This window comes from Lycium barbarum, chromosome 7, assembly GCF_019175385.1.
Source record: "Lycium barbarum isolate Lr01 chromosome 7, ASM1917538v2, whole genome shotgun sequence".
NCBI lineage: Eukaryota > Viridiplantae > Streptophyta > Magnoliopsida > Solanales > Solanaceae > Lycium > Lycium barbarum.
Window position 1 is genome coordinate 52436271 of NC_083343.1, and position 23266 is coordinate 52459536.

Below are 23266 nucleotides of genomic sequence, written 5' to 3' on the forward strand. Positions count from 1 at the left end.
GGTTAATTATTTAAATTACTCAAAATCCATGGATTAAAGGGAATAAAGTATTTGCTAATTTTGATAATTTTAAAAATTAAATAATAATTATTATTTTAAGACAAAATGCCCTTTTCTCTTTGATTAAATCAAATAAGTATCTTATAAATGTCATAAAAATGCCAATTAATTTCTAAACAACTTTGTGATGTCATGAAAAAAAACCTTTGTGATGTCATAAAAAACCCTTCATCAATTTAAAGGAGCAAAATATTGTTCTGAGCAATTTTATAAAAATTATTTAAACCTTTTAAGGTGGATGGCTTATTTTATTTATTTTCCAAGGACTCTGAATAATTAAAGTAAATTATAGGAGGTAAAAAATTAGGTGTCAACACTCCATATTTTTTATTCGCCGGTTGCTATGTTTTGAATTAATTTTGGTATGTAATAGGGATCTCGTGAAAATAAGATTTCAAAAAATTTTGGTAAATATGTATTAAGCCTAAAAAGTAAGATTAAAAAAAAGTAATATTCAAGTGAGCAGTAGTACGTAAAAATAAAATAAAAAACATAGAGAGACAAAAAAAGGACCCCAGTTGGCACTACCGTCATCAAAGTTTTATGATGTGTGGTAAAGAAGAATACGCATAAAAGAAAAGACTAATTTGACATTTGGCCCATGCGGGTCTCGAACCTGCGACCTTCGCGTTATTAGCAAAACATTCTAACCAACTGAGCTAACAGACCAAGATAATGCTCTTTGCAATAAGAATTAACTTTAAATCGCAAGAATTTTCTTATCTGCTTTCCTAACCTTATAACGTAAAAGGAACAGAGAAAACCAACTAATTATTATCCAAAACTCAAGATTGTAACGACCATTCATGGCTGAAGCTGTAATGAGTTTCACAGTCATCAAACCAAGTATTCAATGCCACGCTCCTAAATTGGAGTTGCACCCTTTCACTAAATCAGTTAAAGCTTTACTACTTTATCTCAAACTCATTTTGCCACTTTTATTATTCTTTCTGCTTACTTCTTCTGTTTTCTTTTTTTCACTTTGGCAGTTTAGGCATTGTTCTAGCTCAGCGTTCGGAAATGGCGGGCACCAGGTAAGTTCCATTTTACCGTCTTATATATATTCATAGCATAGACGAATTCAGAATTTAAAGACCGTATTGCCATTTAATATTATATATATATATACATACATACACACACTCCTCATGAAGTTTAATTATATAAATTTTCACACTAACAAATCAATTAGAATGTAAATACGGGTAGTTTTCCATAACAATAGAATTATTAAACTAAAATATATTGAAATCACTTTTTCGTGAGTTCATACTCCAACTATCCATTGTTCCCTTTACCTACCTAAACTATCACTCCCTTTGTATTAAAACACACCTCGATGCTGAGTTGGCCAACTCTTTAAACTTGATAGACAACAGGCACATGAAGGTCAACTCAGCATCGAGGTGTGTTCTAAAACAAAAGGAGTGATAGTTTAGGCAGCTAAATGGAATAACGGATAGTTGAGGTATGAAACTTGCGAATATGTTATAGTTTAGGTGTGTTTTTGACCACTAACTCTATTGAAATTAACCTTGTATAACAAGCTAAATTGCACAAACGATGTATGAAAATTATTACACAATTGATGGAGTCTAGCTCGAAGAAGTAGGTGCACTTGTATGTTGGATCAGTTGTCGCAATAATTCTAATCATATAGTATTATCTACTGATACTTTTTGGGGATTTATCATTAGATTCAAGTTGGGAAGAGCAAAAGAAATTCTGGTTTTAGAGTGAATGCTCTCCCGGATTGGCCATTAATGGCAGTATTAGTTGAGCATATGGAAGGTCAAAGAGACCTCATAACTCACAAATCTGTTTGGCACCTTAGTGATGAAGCCATGAAGAATGTTTGTGAGTACTATATATCATGACTTAATATTTCATTCTATTTCACTTCAATATCCATTGTTTAAAAGTCTGGTGAATTTATGATTATAATTGATGCTTTCCACTTCCTAACCTAATTTTGTTTTTCCATTTTAGACACATTTTACATCATGTTCACTGTTTGGGGATGCTGTTTCTTCGGTTCTACCAAAGTAAGCTTTTCCGGATAGTTATGTATTTGGAAAAACTTCCTAAAATAAAGTTGTATTTTTGGTCTAACTTGTATCTCTTTTAGGATCCCTACTATGATTCAGAACAATACAGAGGAGATGGAGGTGATGGTACTGGACATTGGGTCTATGAGAAGGTACTATCTATTGAAATGCTTCTTCTTCTTCTTCTTCTTTTTTTTTAATGGCAAATGTGCCCGCGCACGTATATGGTTAAAAAAGTAAAATAGAACAAGAGTCATTCTGAATAAATTCTAACTGTGACTTTTTTCTTGTTCACCACAAAGAAATGTTTATAGTTTTGAGTCAATATTGAGAGCTAAGAGTTAAAGCTTTGATAGGTGAAAAAGTTTTTTGAAGCGGTGACATTCATCTAAATTGATACAAGAAAGTTATTTTTGATATTCAACAGAACCTCAATTTTACTTGTAGTTGTGAGTGGGCACAGTTTTTGTTGAAAGAACATCTCTCTCTTTCAAAAAGATACTTTACTGAAATATTCTATGCATATAAATGTCAAAATCATAGCTAGTTTCGAATTTGTTTCAACATTAAGTCGTGAAGAAAACATAAATTGTCATATTTAAATGCCCTGCTCAAGATATATATGGATATCTTTACAAGGTGTAATGCTAGGATTGTTATCTAGCAAAATATCTAGCGAGTGGCACTATAAATGAATTTGATTTGTGGTGGTGCAGCAAGAAGACATAGAAGAAGCAGCAAGAGCAGAGCTGTGGCGCGAGGAACTGATAGAGGAGATTGAACAAAAGGTCGGGGGTTTTCAAGAACTTGAAGAAGCTGGGAAGAAGGAACAGCTAGTCAAATGATCATCTCCATCTGGTATATATAGCTGCATATGCTAAGAACAAACTTTATGATGCTTCCCAGTTATGTATATACAATATGATATTCCGTTTCCTGTTCCATAATACAGACTTCAAGTAAATGTTGAGGAAATCCAAGAAGGAATATGTGATTGGTCATGGTTGTTTGCCCTTCACTGTGATGCAAGACTCTTCTTTAAGATTGCCCTTTTTATACATTTTCTTATCAAAATGTCACGAATTTTAGCATGGGCAAGCTGTGGCACTGTACAAAATCATAGCAGTACTGAATAGAGAAATTTTCTCTGCTCTCTCTTTGTTTTGGCATTAGCAAGTCATGCATTGCACTTTCGATAAGCGCCTAAACCAGCATTAAATTGATTATACACACCAGGAAATGAAAAATTACTTCAATAATAGCCAATATGTCCACTGGTTGAGAAGGTTGGAGGGTTTGCTGGCTTAAAGTTACAAAATACATTTCGAAGTTCTAACTTTCGTAGTATTTCTCGGCGATGTAACTAGCAAGACGGGTATTATGTATAGGGGCAAAAAGATGAACGAACACGGGGACTGATGTAACAGTGTTTGAGGATTCATTAGTCATTACTCTATTACCCTGCTTAACAAAATTATCATGTTGGTGTTGGATCAATGAGAAATTGATCATTACATGCTTATCACTAAAAACACTCAAAACCCTGCGTTGGAAAACCTACTAATACTATGTACATTTTTAAGCAAAATTGCTTCTAGTAAAAATACCATCAGAATCAAGTAACCTTCTATCAGAAAAATCTATATTCTAGACCATCAACAACTCTGTGCCTTTGCTAGATATATCTACTCCTGTTAAAACAAATTCTTCAAATCTCTGTTTTGAATCTAAAGATGAACTTTTTGACAATTGGCCAATTGAGGCTAAAGCCAAAAGCTCAGATTCATCAAGCCCTTTAGCTGGACCAAGACAACACCGTTCACTCCCATGCCTTGTTAATACATCTTTGAATTTCTAGATCTGCACAAATACAAAAATTTACCATAAGAAACTTGGAGTCTTTTGGATTTCTTGCCAGAAACAAATACAGAGAAAGAGAGAGGCACATTTAGAGCAGATTCAAGGGGTTCAACTAAACTTACGACTTTTAGCTTTAATCGTTAATACATATGTCAAAAATTTCAAAATATAAATATACTTCCTCCATCCCAATTTAAGTGTCTTAGTTTGAATTGGTATAAGTTTTAAGGAATAAAAAGAGATTTTTGAATCTTGTGATCCTAAATTAAAGGTATGCGTAATATACTAAAATGTCCATTGAATCTCATTTGAAACTTGTCATGCCGGAAGTTTGAATTTTCAACTTACTAAATACAGAAAGATGCACTCTTTTCGGAAAAGACCAAAAAAAAAAGTAAGACACTTAAATTGAGACGGAGGGAGTATAATAAATGGCTTCTCAACTTTAAACTTTGAATTCAGGAGAAAGTAAAATACGAAAAAAAAAAGAAATTACTTACTGTTGCATTAGTACAGCTGAAGCTACAAACTTTGCCTTGTGCACCCCTGTAGAATCTGAAAAAGGGTAAGACATGTATGTGGAGAGCATGACACATGGTTGTTAGTTCTTCATAGTTCACTTTGAGAAAAATGGCATCAGAGTTTGATTCAGCTAGCTGACAGATCTGTAAAAACATTAACAAATAACATTAACATCATTAACACAATAAATGCTTCATGATTTTAAGAAATAAAAGAAGAATATTAACAAGTCAATTGTATTCCTAAATTTAGTACCTTAGGATGTAAAGCCTTGCAACCTCCACATCCAGGGGAGTAAAAGTCAATTATCACTAATCCGTTACCAGCATTTGATAGTGAATCCGCAAGTTCTTTTGCTGAATGGATTTCTACCATGTTGGGTTTAAGGGTCTTTTCCCACCATCTCATTGCTCTGCTAAAACATATTGATGCTTGTGCCTATCACCAAAACATAAACCTTATAAACTCAAAAAAAAAAAGCATAGAAGAAACAAATAGAAAGAAAGAATCCTTTAAAGACCAATAAATTGAAACATACATTGACCAAGACAGGTTTTGAAGATTTAACATTCCAATGTCTCGAACTTGACTGATTCGTAACATCCAATGATTTTCCCAAAAACTCTTTGGCTGATAAATCGGGAAGGTGCAGAGTGCCAACAGAAGAGCAAAGGCTAGAAGACCCTTTTGATTTGGACTTCAAGATCGCCTCACATGAACCATAAATAGAAAAACTAGTCTTTAAAGAAGCTGTCATTTTAGCTAATACGTGGACTTGTCAAGCTTAAAGCATGTAACAACAAATTCCCACCAAATCCTACCTTCACTTTTGGATCAAGAACGAATTTTCCAAATATAAATGAAAGAAGAAATTCAACTAATTTTTCGATAGAAAGTGGCAAGATATGAGCCAAAAGTTTGTATCGTTTTGGAACTATAAAGGACCAAATGAAATTGTGGTTTTCTATTCTTTCTAAAGCTTCAAAAGAGCATAAGAAGGATTGAACAAAATAAGTGGCGGAATGAATTATTAAAGGTAAAAAGTGAAAGGGAAAAGGTGATAAGTAGGATCATTGACTCAGATTAAAACTTTCAACTTTACCCATAATATTATCCACATTAGTTTAACTTCTAATACTATCGGTTGGAGTTGGTCAAATTATATTTTTACACCATTAAATCCAAGTTTTATCCAGAACACAAGGCTGTAGTGATGGGGTTTAAGAGAGAATTAAGGCATGTTTATAGTATTTGGGTTAGCATTTTCATTTTGTTTGATTATGGATGATTGGATGAGATGATTTTCAGGAAGAAAGAATTTGGAATATGGGTATCTGATACTGAGCTGCTAATTTGCTACATTATCGATCAGTTTTTGGCAGTTAGCAATTGTAGTTTCACCTCGTAGCTGACTCTGTCTTTACAAATTCGATTCTTTTTTTGGATAGACCCACCAACTCACCAATTACAAGGAAAAAACATATGCCACTTGCAACATTAATGTATGTGGATATCCATAATGTTCTTCCCGCATGGATACATAATTCAATCAACGTGAATAATTTTCAAAATTTTTTAAGTGAAGACTATTCATGTGTACAATTTTTTTTTTTTTTGCGCTTCTCATATGGTATCTGGTATCTGTATTGGGGTCCCACTAAATTTGGATTCGAGCCGGCATTCTCACATTGGAGGGCAAAGAGCTATATAACAAAGGCAACTCCATATTCAAGAGACTCGAACCCGAGACTCTAGTCAAAGATGACAGCGTACTTGCCGCGTACTTGCCGCGAACCACAACCCTTGTTGGTTATCGTGTACAATTATTGATTTCACTTCTCATGTTGGACAGCGTGGAACTGTTATGTTACTGTTGATTTTTTGACTATTGGTAGCGTAAATAATACAAGTACTATCTAGGGAAAATGAGTTTAGAAGAACAATGAAGTCTTCAATTAAAAAAAAGGAACGTGTTTAGAAGAACATTGAAGTCTTCAATCAAAAAAAAGGGACATGTGGGTCCCCTTTTTTCTTTTTCTTTTCCCCCCGCTTAAACACTAATGAGGGAGAATGGCTTCAACTTATAATATTCACAACTTTGAGAAAACTTCCACCTCTCGTGCTTCTCCTCTCCTATATCGACTTCAACAACTCCAAAAAAAAAAAAATCCTATCTCGTTCTTCTCATCTCTCTGTTCTTTTATGTGATTTTGGCTTCAAAAGTTTTACTTTCAAGATTGTCATCTTGTCGTAATAGTAGGTAAATTTTCTTTTCTTTTTTATTTCAAACTGTTAGAACTAGGGTTTATCTCCCAATCCGTCTTTTACTGTTGTTGGCTACGATTTTTAATTTGACCAAATATTTACAGCTATTGTAGCTGCGGTTTTCAGTTTAGGGTGTTCCCAATTGTTGTGATTTTCAGTTTGTCAGAACTATTCGATTATGTTCTTGTTGTGGAGTTTCAATTAGGGGTGTTCATGGTTCGGTTTGGGTCGGTTATTGATTAAAATCATAATCAATTCAATTTAGTCGGTTTTTAAATGTCTAAAACCATAACCAAACCAAATAAAATAATAACCATCGGTTTGGTTATTGTCGGTTTGGTTCGATTTTTTGGTTTATGACTAGCAGCCAAGAGACTAATCAGTAAAACATTAAAAAGTTGAAAAAGACGTGTCTTTTTTTTTTCAAACGATAACTTTTATTTATAGTTTAAGGTGGAACATACATCATAGAAACATTTTCACTATTAGTGATAATGTAGTACTCAAGTTATCCAAAGTTGCTAAACTATTACATATAGAGCTAAAAACTAACTTAGTGGTAGCTGCATCATTTTTGTCATCTTAATACACATATCTGGAAATAAAGTAGAGCATAAGAGCTTTTAGTTGTTGTTACAAACATACATATTAATTAAATATAAAGACTACCTAAAATTAAAATGAAAATATATGAAATAAAAAACTTTGTGTAATGATCCCAAACTTTGAGGCAGTATTTGGATTTTGCCCTCAATTCTCCCATTTTATTAAAAAAAACTTTGTGTAATGATCCCAAACTTCAGATGTTTGTCTATCATTTTCCCCAAGGCTAGAGTCTCAACTACAAGGAGTTGTTATTTTCTGCTTTTTAGGAGGATTACCCACGGAAGAAGTATTAGGGCATTACCATGTGTTTGAGTTGTAACAAATGCTGATGTTACTGTAGTATATTCTATAGGAACCTCCAAATCTACAACCTCTGTTCTTTTCATGTGAAAATTATTAGAAGTTTAGCACTCATTCAAACAAGAAAAAAGAAAGGTACAAATTCAAAAAAAAAAAAAAACCTAAAATTAAATGGCTGACAAAGAAAGGCTAAAAATTTAAGTTAGAGACATTAGACTCGAACGTGAGCTTCTGTTAGTAGGCTTATACTTAACACTTAAAGAGTTAAAAGACTTAAAGACATGGGCTTAGACATATTCTTAAAAACATGGGCCTTAAACAATCATGTGAAATAAATAGACCAAAAATCAAATTAATGATTAAAAGGTATAAAATATTTATAATTATTTATGAAAAACTAATATTATACATATAAATAATTATAAAATTTATGTATATAATTTATCGGTTTGGTTCGGTTATTTTTTAATAGAACCATAACCAAACCAAATATTATCGGTTTTTAAAATTTAAAACCAAATCAAACCAAATGTCAGTTTTTTTATTCGGTTTGGTTAAATTTTTAGTTTGGTTTTGGTTTTAACCAAAACCGTGAACAACTCTAGTTTCAATAATGCTTTCAAAGAATGATTATAAAAAGAAGATGTTGTGTTCTGGATTGAACTTTAGCACCAACTATATTGTATTAAAAAGAAAATTATGATGCTTCAAATTCGACAGCAGGTCCCCAACAACTATTGCAGTTGTTGGAACAACTTTCGTAGTTGTTAGGTGATGTGCCGTGAAATTATGGCACATTTGATGCTTTTTAACTCTAAGTTTTACTTGTTTTCAAGTGAGTTTTTGTCAGTTTTATGTGTTTTGTGTATGTTGCGGGTATTTAGAAGTTGGAATGCAAAAATAGTTGAAAATAAGGAATTTGGAAGACAAGGCACTGTTATGCACTTGTACGGACTGTCAACATGCCCGACGGTCCGTCAAACATGTCGTCAATGTTACACCTCGAAAATTTCTCCGTGAACGAACAATGAATAGACCAACGAAGAGTATGAGTGTACGATGTTTTACTAAGAAGGGGATGACTACTTATGAGTTTTGAAAATGCGAAAGTTGCAGATTTGCACTTCGGCCCAGTTGGTCGTAAAATAGAATACGACCCGTAAAGTGGTTTACGGACCGTAAACTGCTATCGTCTTTCAACATTCCAAAACTTCAACTTTCTGCCAAATATCTAAATGGTTAAATACGACTCAGAATACGGACCGTAAATCGAAATACGGCCCGTAAACTGTGACCGTAAACCACCATGACCTCCAACAAACCTTTCTGGTTCTGTTATGCTTAAATAAGGTCGTGAAGGACGGACCGTAAACCAGAATACGGCCCGTAAACTGGGTTTACGGCCACTGTACATTTCGACTACTGTTCATAAAAATCAGATTTTAAGTTAAGTATAAGGGACCCTTTTTCATTCCATTCATTTCATTTTCACTCCACACTTCAGGAAACATCTAGAATACTCTCTAATATTCATCCACAAGATAATAAAAGGAAAATCAAGATCAACAACACTAAATCCATGAAATCAAGAGTGTGAAACTCATCAAAGTTCATCTACACCAAGAAATTGCAAAGGAAGTGAAGTAGGGTTTTTCTTATAGAAGAGTATTGCTACTCAAGGCTCGTTCCTACCACATCCAAGGTAAGTTTTATGACTTTCTCATGATGATTGAAGTATTTATACGTTGAAACACTTGGATTATAGAAGAGTGTAGTAAATGGGTCATAAAATGTGAATAGTGCCATAGTGGAATGATAGTTGGATTGAATTATGAATGTTGATGAGTTGGGAGTATAAATATGTTATAAATGACGTTTAGACCATGAAATAGGTGTGATGTATGAGAAAATGTGATGATGAGCTAAAACCCATAAATGTGGAGAAATTGGGGAAATGGTGGAATGAGGTAAATGTAGATAAATGACGATTGTTGATACGGTATTGTGAGTGTTGTTGTGAATGTTTGGTAGTTGAAATGAAACATGGAAAAAGTAGTAGAAACAAAGGAAATGCTGCCCAATTTTCTCTATTTCCTTCAAGGCGAGGCACGATACTCATAAACGTTCATAATATAATCGGGGGTTCACGACCTTACGTCACCCCGACCTAGTGTGGTTGCCCTTAAAGCTTAACGTATGCTCTTAATGCTAATATATGATATGTCTATAAGATGAGTAACAATGGTAGTTTGTAATACGATGATGATATGTATAAGATACCAAGAAATGATAAGATGATGCTATGTTATGAGATGTGTAATAGTGATGTGTTATGATTGATTTTGTGATGATAAAATTCCACCGTGCCTATTTGGCCGGGCATGTCACCGCGGATGCGGGCTGCGTATGATTCCACAAAGCCTATATGGCCAGGCATGTCACCGCTAATGCGGGCTGCTATGTTTACACCGAGCCTAGAGGGCCGGGCATAATCACCACTAGTGGGCAGCATATGAGGATTACCCGGATGCGGGTAATGATATGGAGTACGATGTGACGATGTACGTGATGATGATGTATGTGATGATGAATGTGATGATATATGGGATATGGCAAAACATATACTATGATGATGTAAAATATGATATATGTAAAAAGTATGTTGCTTATAACACTCAAGCAGGTTATATCTTTTCTTATGATTCATGATGCTTCTATGACATTTTTCATTTCATTCCTGCCTCACGTACTGACGTCCGTTTTCTTTGGACGCTGTGTTCATGCCCACAGGCAAACAGGGAGGAGATCTTACTCCGGACTCTTAGAAGCTGTTAGCTGACTGAAAGCACTCCTTTGTTCCGGAGGTGCTCATGATGAATCTTTTGTGTACAGTTGTATGTGTAATCCAATAGAGGCTCGTAGATACTCAATGTGGGTTATGTGGTTTCACGACGTGGATATTGTGTAATTATATTGATATATGTTATTGTATAAAAGCATTATGTTTTGTAATGAAAAGTAGTTTCTTTTGTAAAATGAGAATGACATCGATAAATGATTGTTGAATGAGTCTAAGAAGTAATGGTACGAGCGGTGCTCGGTGGTTAGCCCCGGATACCCGTCGCGGCCCCTAGCTGGGTCGTGACAGAAGTGGTATCAGAGCAGTTCATCCTAGAAAGTGTCTACGAGCCGTGTCTAGTAGAGTCTTGTTTATGGTGTGTTGCGCGCCACATCAATAAACAAGAGGCTACAGGGCATTTAGGAAAATGACCATCTTTCTTCTTATGAGATCGTGCGATAGAGCCGTGTATAAGATCTTATCCTCCCTAATAGTGTGTTGTGATTTCAGAATGTCGCCCAAGGGAAAAGCTATAGCCGCCCAGAAGGGCAAGACTACGACAAAGAGGCGGGTAGAAAGAGAGCCTCCGGTGAATATTGGAGAAGGCTAGTCACAAAATGAGACTCCATCTAGCACTTCCTCTACCCCGCCTAATGTGGAAGAGCAAGGAGGAGCTCCAGCTCCAATTCCTCCGCAGGTTGCTTCGGGTCAACAAATGACCGAGGCCATTCAGTTGTTGATACTGTTGGTTGCCACCCAGGCACAGCGACAAAATGCGAGCCCAAGTGATCGATCAGCCAGTACTAGAGCCCGTGACTTCATGACTTTAAACCCTCCAGAATTCTTTGGGTCAAAGCCGGATGAGGATCCGCAAGGCTTTATCGATGAGATGTTGAAGACTTGAAAGATTATTCATGCCTCCGAGACTGAATCCATGGAGTTGGCCTCTTATAGACTCCGGGATGTGGCAGTCTTATGGTATAACAATTGGGTATTATCAAGAGGAAATAATGCGCCTCCACCCGTATGGCGGGAATTTGTGGATGCTTTTATTCGTCATTATTTACCACCCGAGATTCGCCGAGCTAGGGCGGATAGATTTCTAAATTTGAAGCAAGGAAGTATGAGTGCTCGGGAGTATAGTATGCAATTTAATTCTTTGGCCAGGTACACCCCGGCTATGGTGGCTGACATGGGAGATCGTGTTCACAGATTTGTGAGTGGTTTGGGACCACATTTATTCAAAGATTGTTTGACGACTTCATTGCAAGATGGGATGGACATTTCGGGTATATAGACCCATGCCCAGAACTTAGAGGGGCGATAGCAACCATCAAGGAATGATCGTGATATGGACAGGAGGCAAAGCAAGAGGGATAGATCTATGGGAGTGAGCAGCGAGTACACAGGGGGATTGAGGCAGAATTATTCTAGGCAGTCAGGCCAGACGGTGACTAGCGCACCTCCAAGATTTCCAGATAGAAGATTTGACCGCTCCTTTCGCTCGGGATAGGGTCAGAGCTCGAGGGCTTCAAGTTCCCAGTTTGAGGGTGATTATAGTCAAGGGAGACCCCCAGTTCCACGATGTAGTCGGTGCCGCAAATTACACTCAGGGACATGTCGCCAGGACACAGATGCCTGTTATGTTTGTGGGCAGACTGGGCATATGATGCGAGATTGTCCCTCACGGTATGATAGAGGTGGGGTTCAGCCCACAGGCTCAGCAGCTGGTTCCTCGTCAGCGCGCCCGGTAGGGCAGGCTTCCCAGATGTCAGCGGGCCGAGGTAGAGGCAGAGGGGCAGCATCTACTTTAGGTGACCCAGCCCCGCGTATATGCTTTAGCCGAACGACAGGATCTCGAGTCCTCCCCGAATGTGGTTACATGTATATTGTCTATATTCTCCCGTGATGTGTATGAATTGATAGATCCCGGTTCTACATTCTCTTATATTACCCCATATGTTGCTGGTTGTATTGGGGTGAAACCCGGGTCAATTAAACCTTTTGAGGTACTCACTCCGGTTGGTGATCCCGTGATAGCAAGGCAAGTGTACAAAAATTATGTTATTGTGATATGTGATCGTCAGACCAAAGCTGATTTGATTGAGCTGAAAACGATAGATTTCGATGTAATCATGGGCATGGATTGGTTGGCCTCGTGTTATGCAAATGTTGATTGCCACACAAAAGTGGTTCGTTTTCAATTCCCGGGAGAGCCCGTACTTGAATGGAAGGGTAACACGGCATCCCCAAAAGGTCGGTTTATTTCCTACCTTAAGGCGAGGAAGATGATAGCGAAAGGCTATATTTGTCATCTAGTTCGGGTGCATGACACAGAAGCGAAGTCGCCAACATTTCAATCTGTTCCGGTGGTGAATGAATTTCCAGATGAACTCCCAAGTCTTCCCCCAGAAAGAGAAATTGATTTCGTCATTGATGTGTTGCCGGACACCGAGCCCATTTCTGTTCCTCCTTATCGAATGGCTCCGGCAGAATTGAAGGAGCTAAAGGCACAACTGAAAGACTTGCTTGACAAGGGGTTTATCAGACTGTTACACCTCGGGAATTCCCCCGTGAACGTACAGTGAATAGACTAACGAAGAATAGGAGTATATGATGTTTTAATGATAAGGGAACGACGTTTGACGACCCTAAGTAAGATTTCAAAGGCAATTGCAATGAAAGGTAGGTTATGCTCCACAATGACTAACTATAGGTTTTGGAAATGTGAAAGTTGCAGATCTGCATTTTGGCCAGTTGCACGTAAAATGAAATACGGACCGTAAAGTGGTATACGGCCCATAAACTGTCATGTCGTATTTTGGCTTCCAAAACTTCAACTTTCTGCCAAATGATCAAATGGTTAAATACGACCCAAAATACGGACCGTAAAGTGGTTTACGACCCGTAAACTGTGTCCGTAAATCACCACGTCTCAGCCTGAGTTTCTGGTTCTATTATGATTAAACACGACCGCGAAGGATGGTCCGTAAACTGGAATACGGACCGTAAACCAAGTTTACGACCACTGTACTGTTCACTACAGACCAGATTTTAAGTCATTAAATAAGGGATCCAAGTTCATTATTTCATTTCCACATTTTATCCCTTCTCTATAAAACATATCTCTACATTTATTCCACAAGATTTCAAGGATTATTAGTCATCAACAACACAAATCAAGTGAATCAAGTGTAAGGAAACCCATTAAGATTATTCAAGTCAAGAAAATCTTATTGAAGGAAAACTAGAGTTTTTGCTCAAGTGAAGTATTTCGACCAAGGCTCATTCCTACAACATCTAAGGTAAGATTTATGGTATTTATATGTTGTTCAAGGTAGTTGAGAGTTAAAATGCTTGGACATTAGATGAGTATAGAAAAATTGGTCATGAATGATGAATGGTGACATTTTGAGAGATAGTTTGAATTGAACCATGATTCTTGTTGTGTTGTGATATGAATGTGTTATAAATGATGTTAAGATCATGAAAATGGGCATTGTATATGAATGGAAGAAGTCGGGTGATATGACTATGAATATGGGCGAATTGGGAGCGAATTGAGAAACCTAGATAATGTGGTTAACGTAAATGATTAATGGCCATTGTTATGGTATTGTGAATGTATTGTTGACGTTTGGGAGTTGATATACGTTATGGAGGAATGTTATATAAATAAAGGAGATGCTGTCCTATTTTCTCTAGCTTTAGTCATATATGCTAGCTATCGATTCTAATGATAGTATGACTTTAATGAAAGTAGAAACGCTAGCATTGGAGGAGAAAGCGCAAGTGTAGAATAGTTGAACGGAAAGGTATGTAAGGCTAACCCCTCTTTCATAAGGCATGGTTCTTTGGCCAATCATCTAAATCTTCTACGATCTTATGATATTCTCCAAATGCTTCTATCTTCAAAGCTACTAAGCTTATGATTCTCGATATGCTACGATTGTACTAGGTTCCTCGTATGACGAGTAGGCCTATTAAGGTAAATGTGATGGTTGACGATAGTAGTAATAATGATGTTGATGATGATTGTGATAACGATGTAAATTAATAAAGATGCTTATGAGCTATTATGTATATGTGTCTATGTATGACTAATATGGAACCCCGAGCTTACGAGGCCGGGTAAGATATGTAAATAAGTATATATATGATTACGTAGCGCACGCACACCTCTGCAGATGGTACGGACAACCCTGACGCCTTAGTAGGGCCAGGTAGATGTCACCCAGAAGCCTTGGTAGGGCCAGGTATGAGTAACCTTGAGCCTTGGTTGGCCAAGTATGTATGAAACACCGATCCTACGTGGTCGGGTATGCTATGTAAATGCTATATATATGATTTGATTATGTATATGATATGAATACGAATATGATATGACTACGTATATGAATGTGAATAAGGGGCATGTATACGAATACGAGCACAAATATGGTACGGGTACTATTATGAATACAGATAATGATGTATGTACACAAACACGTATTAGAAATGGGAAGTTCCTAAGAAAGGCAAGAAAGTGCATATGACGATGATATTGCCATCTCCCATTTGATGCTATTTCTTATGTTGCTATCTATGCTTCTATATTGATATTGATCATGCTTTACATACTCAGTACATTCTTCGTACTGACGTCCTTTTGTTTGTGGACGCTGCGTCATGCCCGCAGGTGCACAGGGAGAAAGGCTTGATCCATAGCTGCTTACTCAGAGATTACATAGCAGAGCTCCATTTCATTCGGGGCCATAGCTTTTGGGTACTTATTCTTTTGTGTACATAATTATGGGCATAGCGGGGTCCTGTCCCGCTTATGTGATATGTTATACTCTTCTTAGAGGCTCGTAGACATGTGTATGTGGTTAGAGATATCTGGCCTTGTCGGCCTATATTTTGTATATCATTTTGATAGCTTTGTCGGCTCGTGTACATTGACGTGGTATAGATGCCAACCGTGATATAAAAGCATTGACGTCCGATGGGACTAGCATGAATGATGAATAGAAATGTATGTTTAATTATGTGGCTCACCTAGATGTAAGTATAACTGTAAGCCAAGGGGTGCCCGGTGGGCTAGCACCCGGGGCTCGTCGCGGCCCCCTAGACGGGTCGTGACAAAAGTGGTATCAGAGCAGTTCAATCCTAGGGTGTGTCTACGAGCCGTGTCTAGTAGAGTCTTGGTTATGGGTGTGTTGCGCGCCACACTTATAAACAAGAAACTGCGGGCATTTTAGGAATAAATGACCTTCTTTCTTCATAAGAATCGTGCGATAGAGCAATGATATAAGAAATTCTCGTCCCTTAATCGTGTGTTGTGTATTTCAGAAATGCCTGTAAAGAGAAAGGCTACAGCAGCCCAAAAGGGAAAAACGGTGGCAGAATAGCGGGCTGAAAGTGCACCGCCACCGGTAGTAGAGGAAAGTGAGTCCTAGAGTGCGGCTCAATCTCAGTCCTCCCGTTCAGTACCTATATTAGAGGAGCGCGAGGGAGCCTCAGCCCCAGCTCCAACACCTCTAGCTCCTCCACCGGATGCTTCAGGCCAAGATGTAAAAGAGGCCATACATTTGCTTACACAGTTGGTTGTTGCCCAGACTCAGCGGCAAAGTACAGGGCAGGGTGATAGGGCTGTTAGTGCAAGAGCCCGTGACTTCATTACTTTGAACGCTCTGAAATTCTTTGGGTCAAAGCCGGAGGAGAACCCTCAGGATTTCATCGATGGTATGTTGAGGACGCTTCGATTGATACATGCTTCGGACACCGAGTCAGTGGAGTTAGCGTCGTATAGATTGAGAGATGTCTCGATCCAATGGTACACAGTGTGGATGGCTTCACGGGGAGCCAATACACCTCCCCCGGTATGGCAAGAGTTTGTTGATGCTTTTCTCCGACATTACATGCCTCCAGAAGTTTGGCAAGCTAGAGCCGATAAGTTTTTAAATTTGAGGCAAGGTAGCATGAGTGCTTTAGAGTACAGTTGTTACACCTCAGAGTTTTGGTTGCCGAGCGGTGAAGGGGCTAACGTAAGTTAAAGCGAACATGATGTCCCTACAAGTAAGAATGGGTGTTTAATAATCCTAATTAAGATTCCAAAGAAGTTAGCAGCTAGAAAGAACAATTTGTCAAACGAACTCCGGCACAGTTCAGTGAAAAGGGAGTTCGACGACCGTCCTTTGTACCGTCGAACTGGTCGATGCTTCGTCGATTGTACCGTAAAGATGAAATGGGGTAAAGACCACTCGACGGAAGTATCGACGCTCCGTCGTTCACATCGACGGGCCATCCTTCTCACCGTCAAAAGGAAAGAAATGACAGATTGCTCACTGGAAATTTAACATCATCGACGATCAGATCGACGCTCTGTCATTCCGATCGACGCTCCGTCGATCTCTCCGTACATTTTGATCGGGACTGATTTCATGAAATAATATAAGACCCTCCTCTCATTTTATTTCATTTTATTTCTCATTCTCCCCACACCAAGAACTCTCTAGAACTTTCTACACCACTTCTCCCACAAGAAATCAAAGGAAACCCTTGATCAACTACACCACATCCATGAAATCAAGTTTGTGAAACCCATTAAAAGTTCATCTAAGCCAAGAAAACTCAAGAAGAGTGAGTTAGGTTTTTGAAGCAAGAAGAGGAGTTCCACTCAAAAGTTGTTCATCCATCATTAGGTAAGTTTTATGACTCTTCTTCAATGGTTTGGGAGGTTAAAAGATGTAATACTTGGGTTGTGGGAAGATATGGAATTGGGTCATGAAAAGGGTGAATAGTGTCAGTGTTGAATAGTGATTGGGATAAATCATGAATGCTGATATGTTGTGATCACGAATACATTATAAATGGCGATTAGGCCATGAAATAAGTGTGATGTGTGAGGAAATGTGATGATAAGTTAAAACCACTAAATGTGAGGTAATTGGAGGAAAATGGTGGATTTCGCTAAATGTAGATAAATGACAATAGTTGATATGATATTGTGAGTGTTGTTGTGGATGTTTGGGAGCTGAAATAAAATATGGAAAGGTAGTAGAAACAGAGGAAACACTGCCCAATTTTCTCTAAGAAATAACGACGCGTTCTTACAGTCGCTTAACTAACGTTAATACGAATTCTCTCATGAAGGTAGCAACGCAACATTGAAGAAGGACAAGTGGACGATAGCTTAACTAAACGACAAAGGTATGTGAGGCTATCCCTTCCCTTCTATGGAATGAATCTTATAGCATGATTTCCTTTCTCCTTTGTGAATTTCTCAGATGCCGGAAAGCCTATGACCCTAATTTGCTATACAAGGAAATGAGTTAGAGTACGTAAATGCTAAATGTTCACGATATGATGTTTCCAAGATGTTAATGAATGCTCTAGTGTGAGGTTTACCTCTTCTTTCAAAAGAAAGCATGAGTCCTTTAAGTTTTCCATAATTCTCCTATAGGATGAAGCTCATGAGTCTTCCAATACAATGTAACGCACAAGAGTATGGAAACGATGGCAATGAGCTAAAGTATAGTGATTTAGGAAGTTGTGGCTGACATTCCTATAACGATGATGATGTTGTTCTTGTCAATAATCGCCTTATGCTTTATTTCCTTCAAGGCGAGGCACGATATTCATGAATGTCCATAATAAGATCGGGGGTTTACGACCTTACGTCACCCCGTCATAGCGTGATTGTCCCTAAAGCCTAAAGCATGCTCCTAATGCTAATGTATGACCTGTTTATAAGATGATTAATGATGTTAGCTTGTAATGCAACTATGTTCTGTATAAATGCTAAGAAATTATAGGATGATGCTATGTTATGAGATGTGTGAATGTCATGTGTAATGATTGATTTTGTGATAATATGATTCCACCGCGCCTATTTGGCCGGGCATGTCACCGCGAATGCGGGCTGCGTATGATTCCACCGCGCCTATTTGGCCGGGCATGTCACCGCGAATGCGGGCTGCTATGTTTACACCGAGCCTAGAGGGCCGGGCATGATCACCACTAGTGGGTGGTATATGAGGGTTACCCGGACGTGGGTAACAGTGCAGATTATGATGTGATGATACAGGTAATGATGTATGTGATGATACAGGTAATGATGTATGTGATGGTATATGAGTTATGATGATACGTGTAATATAATAATGCAAAATGTTAGATATACACATATACATAAGAAAGTGTGTTGTGCATGACATTCAGGTAGGTTATAATTTCTCTTATGATCCATGATGCCCCTACGATATTGTTCATTTCATTCCTGCCTTACATATTCAGTACAATATTCGTACCGACGTCCGTTTTCCTTGGATGCTGTGTTCATGCCCACAGGTAGACAGGGAGGAGACCTTACTCCAGATTCTTAGAAGCTGTTAGCTGACTGAAAACACTCCTTTGTCCCGGAGGTGCTTATGATGGTGCTTTTGTACATGTTTGTGTATGTCACTCCATAGAGGCTCGTAGATACTCAGTGTGGGTTATGTGGTTTCATGACGTGAGGAGTATGTATATGTATATGTCTATTGATGTATGTTTTGCACGAAAGTATTATGTTTTGTAATGAAAAGAAGTTCCCTTGTAAACTGAGCATGAATTTGATAAATGATTGTTGAATGAGTCTAAGAAGTGATGGTAAGAGTGGTGCTCGGTGGTTAGCCCCGGGTACCCGTCGCGGCCCCTAAACGGGTCGTGAAAACAGTCTCCACTTCAATTCCTTGGCTAGGTATGCTTCGGCCATGGTAGCGTATATGGGGGACCGGGTACACCGATTTGTGAAAGGCCTAGGGCCACATTTGATGGATAGATGCTTGACTGCGTCCCTTCAGGACAACATGGATATTGCACGCATTCAGGCTCATGCTCAGAACTTAGAAGAAAACCTACATCAGCAGAGAAGTGAACGCGAGCAGGTTAGGGATCATGGTAAGTGGGCCAGATCTTCAGGTCCGATGAGTGAGTTTAAAGGTGGGCACAGACAATAGATGTCCAGGCACTCAGGCTATTCTATGACTAGTGCACGTCCACGGTTTCCAGGCCATAGATTTGATAGATCTACTCGTTCCGGGCCGAGTCAGAGTTATTCAGGGTCTCAGTTCAGAGATGATTTGGGTCAGGCAAGGCCACCCGCACTACGATGTTCCCTGTGTGGGAAGTTACATTGGGGTCGATGCCGATTGGGTTCGGATGTTTGCTATTCATGTGGTCGACCAGGCCATATCATGCATGATTGCCCCTCAATTCATGGTAGAGGTAGGACCCAGTCTTCAGGGTCGAGAGCCGGATCTTCAGCATCTGTACGCCCTATGGGGCCAGGTTCACATGCACCAGTAAGCCATGGTAGAGGCAGAGGGAGAGTTCCCAGTTCTAGCGGTCCTCAGCACCATATTTATGCTTTGGCTGGACGTCAAGATCTCGAGTCTTCCCCTGATGTGGTTACAGGTATATTATCGATATTCTCTCGCGATGTATATGCTTTGATTGATCCAGGATCCACATTGTTCTATGTTACTCCATTTATTGCGGGTCGATTTAGAGTCGAACCGGAGTCAATCAAACCTTTTGAGGTGTCTACACCCGTGGGTGAATCGGTAATAGCTAGCCGGGTATATAGAAATTATGTAATGGTGATTTGTGATCGTCGTACCATGATTGACTTGCATGAGTTAGAAATGGTGGATTTTGATGTTATTATGGGCATGGATTGGTTGGCTTCTTGTTATGCCAATGTGGATTATAGGATGAAAATGGTTCGTTTCCATTTCCGGGAGAACCAGTTTTAGAATGGAAAGGGAATACGGCATCACCAAAAGGTAGGTTTATTTCCTATCTAAAGGCAAGGAAAATGATCACGAAAGGGTGCATTTATCATTTAGTGCGAGTTCAAGATGTAGAAGCTGAGTCGCCGACTCTACAGTCAGTTCTAGTGGTGAATGAATTTCTGGATGTGTTCCTGGAAGAACTTCCAGGCCTTCCTCCCGAGCGGGAAATTGATTTTGCTATTGATGTGCTACCAGGCACTAAGCCTATATCTATTCCTCCCTATAGACTGGCTCTCGCAGAATTGAAAGAGTTGAAGAAGCAATTGAAAGACTTGCTTGAAAAAGGCTTTATTAGGCCTAGTTCATCTTGTTACATCCGACATTTTTGCATATTCGAAAAATTTGAGATGACTTGGCTTGTAATGAATAAGGCCATAATTGGACCTTACTTGGTATGAATGTGTTGGCTATGAATACATTGGTGTGGAATTACGAAAGGAGGCCAAGGGCAAAGTTGGAATTTTGGAAACTTGTGCCATGAATTACAATTATTTAGCCAACAATTGGGCTAAAAAAAAAAAAAATAAGGCCCAAAAAGGGAAGGCCCAACCGGCCATATGCCCTTGACCCAAGCCCATGGAATTAATTTCCATGTGGTAATATATATTCATCTATATCCTATAGAAGCTTCAAGAAAAACAAAGAACAAACAAGAGAAAAAGAGAGAGAGAGAGCACGACCAAGAGGAGAAGAGAAAGAAAAGAAAGAAAAAATTTCTTGGAGCCTAATATTGGTTCAAAAAATTCATTTCTTGTGGGATTATTACCAAGCTCAAGGTTCTCTACAACTTGGTATAATTATTTTGGCAAGAGGACAACTCTAGTGGCAAGTGAAGAACTTGAAGGAAAGGTAAGGATTCTATGCTTTTGTTATGTTATGGAAGGTATATGTATGATGTAGTGTGTGGAAATGAATGAAAAGCATGAAAATTTTGTGTGTTGGGATGTTTTGCATGTTGGCCGTGTGCATATATATATATATTGCATGCTTATGATGACTTGAATTCATGTTGGAATCTTGTTGTAGTTAATGTGGGAATTGTATTAGAAATGAAAGTTGAACGAATTAGTGGAAGTTGGAAAAAAATAGGTTGTGGCCGTGTGGTGTGATGTGGATAATGGAATGTGAATAAATTTTATTAGTATGTTAAATGTGTAATTGTGAAGTGAATGAAAGAGTAATGATTTTTGTTGTTATGGAAAAATGATTATTAAGTTGTTGTAGGAAAACATGCAAGTTTATTATAATTATGTAAATGCGGAAGTGAAAGTAGGAAGATGCAAATTATGGTTATCATTGATGGAGTTGGAAGGTAAGAATATGTTATGGATGTTTATGCTAAAAGATTGGAAATTGTGGATGAATTATGCCTTTGGTAGGAAGCTTGTATATTGTGTATACCTTATGTATATTTGGCGAAAACGATATGATATGTCTCCGAATCATGTTGTAATGACCTTGATAAGTGATGAATATGAAAATGGTAAGATTGGTTTGGAAGTGTAAGGTCGGAATGAAAGATATTGTGTTATGTCGGAAAGATGGCTAGCAATGCCATATTGCATATTTGGTAATACTTGTTGTTGTTATTGATGTTGTTGTTGGGTGCTGTGTTGATATATTAAGCCGAGCTAAGTCTCGGGGATGTTAAATATATAGGGGAAATGCTGCCGAAATTTCGGTAGGCAATTATGTGATTAAGTATGGAATCCTAAAGGCTTGAATTGACAATTGGTAAACTTGACCATTTCTAGATTCTGGACGAAATTGGAATCGAAGCCAAGCGAGCGTAAGGCGCAATCGAGGTATGTAAAGCCTTCCCCTTTATTCTTAGGCATGTTCTAAACATGATAGGCTCGACCGCGAGCCTTAAATACGACTCCGTTCCTCGGAATTCGATATGGAAATCCGCTCCAATTCCTTCAGTAAGATTGAAACCATTTCCTTATAAAATGTCTTTAAAGTGAACTTTTGTATGAAACTTTCCATAAACGGAGTCGGAATACTTCTAAATGATTATGGATGACCTCATAAGGTCTTTTATCAGTCATTTACGCATGTAGCCTCGAGTTGGTCCGAGGTGGGCCCATGGAGCCCCGATACCTCTTGTATGGCCTAAATTGCCTTCTTTCTGTCCGTTTTTCACAGGCAACATCTGAACTATCATTTTGACCATGATATGACTGTGTTTTATATAAATCTTGCAAAATGGTTTTGACATCTGAAAATATGATTCTGGTGATAATCTGTCGTGCCTTCCCAAGTAGGATATAGGCGCGTATTATGAATACCATCCGAATACTCTGATTTGACTCGCCGCTTGGCATACTTCAGTTTGATTGAGTCTGTATGTGTGTGGTTTCTCCTTAATCTGTTCGTGGATGTCTCAATGCTTCCTTCACTGCGTCCCGGGCCAGGTACTGTTATCGTGCATATTCCTCTGCATTGTTCACCGCGTCCCTCGGTGTGCGGGCCGGGATCTGTTTATATCGGTATGATATTATAATCTGTGTATGGGGATGGCGGCCAGGATGGCACATTATCTGATTCTGTCTGTCCACCGCGTCCCGTACTAAGAGGGCCGAGTTCTGTTTACCGCGCCCCCATGACAGGGCCGGGATCTGTATGTATGTATGTAAGTGCTATCAGCATGTATGTAAGCACATGACTCTGTATGATTCTGTATGACTCTGCATGCATAATTCTGTCCGGCACACGTCTGTCTGTCCGTATGTATTGTGATTCTGTCTGTCCGTATGTATTATGATTCTGTCTGTCAGTCTGGACCATGATTCTGTCTGTCCGTCTGGATTATGACTCTGTCCGGTATACTTCCGTCTGTCAGTTCGGCTTATGATGCTGTCTATTATATTTCAGTGTTTCTGGTCCAGATTATGATTATGTTTAATACATTTCCGCTTTACATACTCGGTACATTTTTCGTATTG

The 23266-nt window shown here is 38.5% G+C and overlaps 1 protein-coding gene and 1 pseudogene across 2 annotated transcripts; one reads left to right on the plus strand and one right to left on the minus strand.

The window, feature by feature from the left end:
* The first annotated feature begins 797 nt into the window (after positions 1-797).
* On the plus strand, positions 798-3109 carry LOC132603432 (photosynthetic NDH subunit of subcomplex B 4, chloroplastic). 2 transcript variants are annotated; one of them, XM_060316494.1, is made up of 7 exons: positions 798-956; positions 1050-1094; positions 1758-1917; positions 2050-2105; positions 2189-2260; positions 2825-2966; positions 3061-3109. In XM_060316494.1, the coding sequence occupies exons 1-6, from the start codon at positions 867-869 to the stop codon at positions 2951-2953; spliced, it is 552 nt and encodes a 183-aa protein (XP_060172477.1). In that variant the 5' UTR covers positions 798-866; the 3' UTR covers positions 2954-2966; positions 3061-3109. The 2 variants fall into 2 exon arrangements, with proteins under 2 accessions (XP_060172477.1, XP_060172476.1); XM_060316493.1 differs by having other exon boundaries at positions 2825-3109.
* A 415-nt stretch (positions 3110-3524) lies between these two features.
* Positions 3525-5883, minus strand: LOC132602270 (thioredoxin-like 1-2, chloroplastic; annotated as a pseudogene).
* Positions 5884-23266: the final 17383 nt, after the last annotated feature.